This window comes from Cyprinodon variegatus, unplaced genomic scaffold (assembly GCF_000732505.1).
Source record: "Cyprinodon variegatus isolate N-32 unplaced genomic scaffold, C_variegatus-1.0 Scaffold50, whole genome shotgun sequence".
Classification (NCBI taxonomy): domain Eukaryota; kingdom Metazoa; phylum Chordata; class Actinopteri; order Cyprinodontiformes; family Cyprinodontidae; genus Cyprinodon; species Cyprinodon variegatus.
In genome coordinates this window covers 1088291-1090433 of record NW_015150503.1, presented here as the reverse complement: position 1 = coordinate 1090433, position 2143 = coordinate 1088291, and the positions used below count along the sequence as shown (strand labels likewise).

Sequence of the window (2143 nt, the reverse complement as noted above, 5' to 3'; positions counted from 1 at the left end):
ACCGAACCGAAAACAGTGACCACGAAACCGTGAACCGAACCGAATCGTGAATTTTGTGAACCGTTCCACCCCTAATATATACATACATCTGACATCCTGATGATGCGTCAATTTTTTTTCCATTAATCGATTACTAATGGAGTAATCAAAGGTTCCTTAAAGAAGATTTTTTACTAAATTAAACCAGGGGGAAACTAAAACGATTCCACTTGAGGAGTTCTGTATAGAGCATATTGACAGACACATTTTTTTTTATATCTTAAATTTTTAAATATTATATTACCAATATTTTAAATATATATATATATATATTTTTTACAATTTTGATATAATTACTACTCTAAGTGGGTCGCTCTGTCAGCTAAAGGCATGTTTTAGAATATATATTCTCCAGTTAATGATTAATTGATTCCAAAATAAGTTGATTATTTCAATAACCAATTAATCATGATTAATCCGATTAATTGTTTCAGTCCTGACATAGATAGTCACTCAAAAGAATATATAAAAAAACACACACACACACACAGGGGAAACATATAAAGCAACAGGCATTGTGTGCTTTCATACATTGGAAAAATGGTCTACAAATAAGTAAAAATGTCTTAAATTAAGTGTATTTACCTTACTTTGAGTAGGTAAATGAGATGAGTTTGCCAATGGAATGAGTATTTTTACTCTTAAAATAAGATAAATAGATAATATGCACTTGTAGTAAGACAATGCATTTGCTTTTTCCTTATTTTAAATGTAAATTGTTTTGTTCCATTGGCAAACTGTCTCACTTACCTCCCCAATTCAAGAACAGATGCACTTAGTTTAAGAAAAAGAGATAAAATTTAGATTTCAATTGTTAGCAGTGTAGGTTGCAATAAGCACGCATCTCGCTCTCTTGTCTAAAAGTCATTTTTTGCAGCTTTGTTTAGAGAAATCGTACCTGAAGGTCTGGCCTCGATGACATATCGTGTTATAGGAGCCCGTCCTGGGTCACCTCCCGTCCAGTGGATCGTCAGGCCTGAACCGTAACGTGTAATAAAAGGTTCTCCAGGGGGTCCTGGGGCTCCTGAGGAGAATGAGTATTAGAAGTAGTTATGAGGAGACTGTGTTGTTTTCTATTAGCAAATAAATTCAGTTAATTTAAACTCAACCCAAATGAAATCTAAAGACACATTTTTAGATTCTTAAATAAATTTTTTTTTATAATAAATATTGTTTACTTTAATACATCTGCCTGTTTTTTAACCAGTTTTATCAAACATACAGTTCCTGTGTTGCCGTCTACACAAAATGTAATGTATCGCGCCATCAATTATTTCAGAGTCTGATATCTTCATAAATAATACAAAATGAAGAGACCAAACTGGCACCAAGCAGAGGGATATGTATGAATAGCCACACAGACATTAATTGATTGTAAAATAAATTGCAGGAAAATAAACGACCAACTCATAAATAATTAAATGAGGTGTAAAATACTTTTCCATTTCCATTTAGTTCAGCTGCTACGACACGTCTCTGCGGTGGCAGATCAATGGAGACATAAATTTGCTTGTGGAGCAGCTGTGCTCCCAGCAGACATTAGCACACGTGTCCATTAAGAGCTTCTCACCTTATTCAGGACTCCAGCTGAAAGCTAGCCAAAGCAAACTGGGATCAACTTAAATAAACAACTTCAAAGCAGGTCTAATATGATATTGAATTTCACATCAAATTAACTTTAAAACAATATTTTAATAAACTAAATATAAATGATAGAAAATGAACTCTATTGATCTCAGAATAAAGTTCAATTTTTACCAATTAAATTTGCATTGTGAGATTTTATTGATCTAACAAAGGCTGGTCAGTGGGGCAGTGGGTAGTAGGGGTGTAAATAATAATCGTTTTGTATCGATGCATCGATCCAACAGCCGACAATCCGATGCATCTATACGTCCGCAAGAGTATCGATTCATGTTTTTTTCCCCCCTCCGGTGTAGGTACCAGATTGACTCGGGGGCCTGCGCCTTTTGATGACGTCATAATATGGCAACTCCGCCCGTCACTATATGGCAATGCCCCTCGTAACAATATGGTAACTCCACTGAAACAAACTACATTGCGCCCACGGTCTCTATTTATTCTCGTTACAAATGCAGACCGC

The 2143-nt window shown here is 35.0% G+C and overlaps 1 protein-coding gene across 1 annotated transcript in view; it reads right to left on the bottom strand.

The window, feature by feature from the left end:
- The window catches only part of LOC107082320 (protein sidekick-2-like), a 624909-nt gene that overhangs the window by 39606 nt on the left and 583160 nt on the right, over positions 1–2143 (bottom strand). The window contains exon 34 of the mRNA XM_015370939.1: positions 938–1063. Within this exon, the coding sequence (XP_015226425.1) occupies positions 938–1063 (126 nt within the window). The remainder of the gene's footprint in view (positions 1–937; positions 1064–2143) is intronic.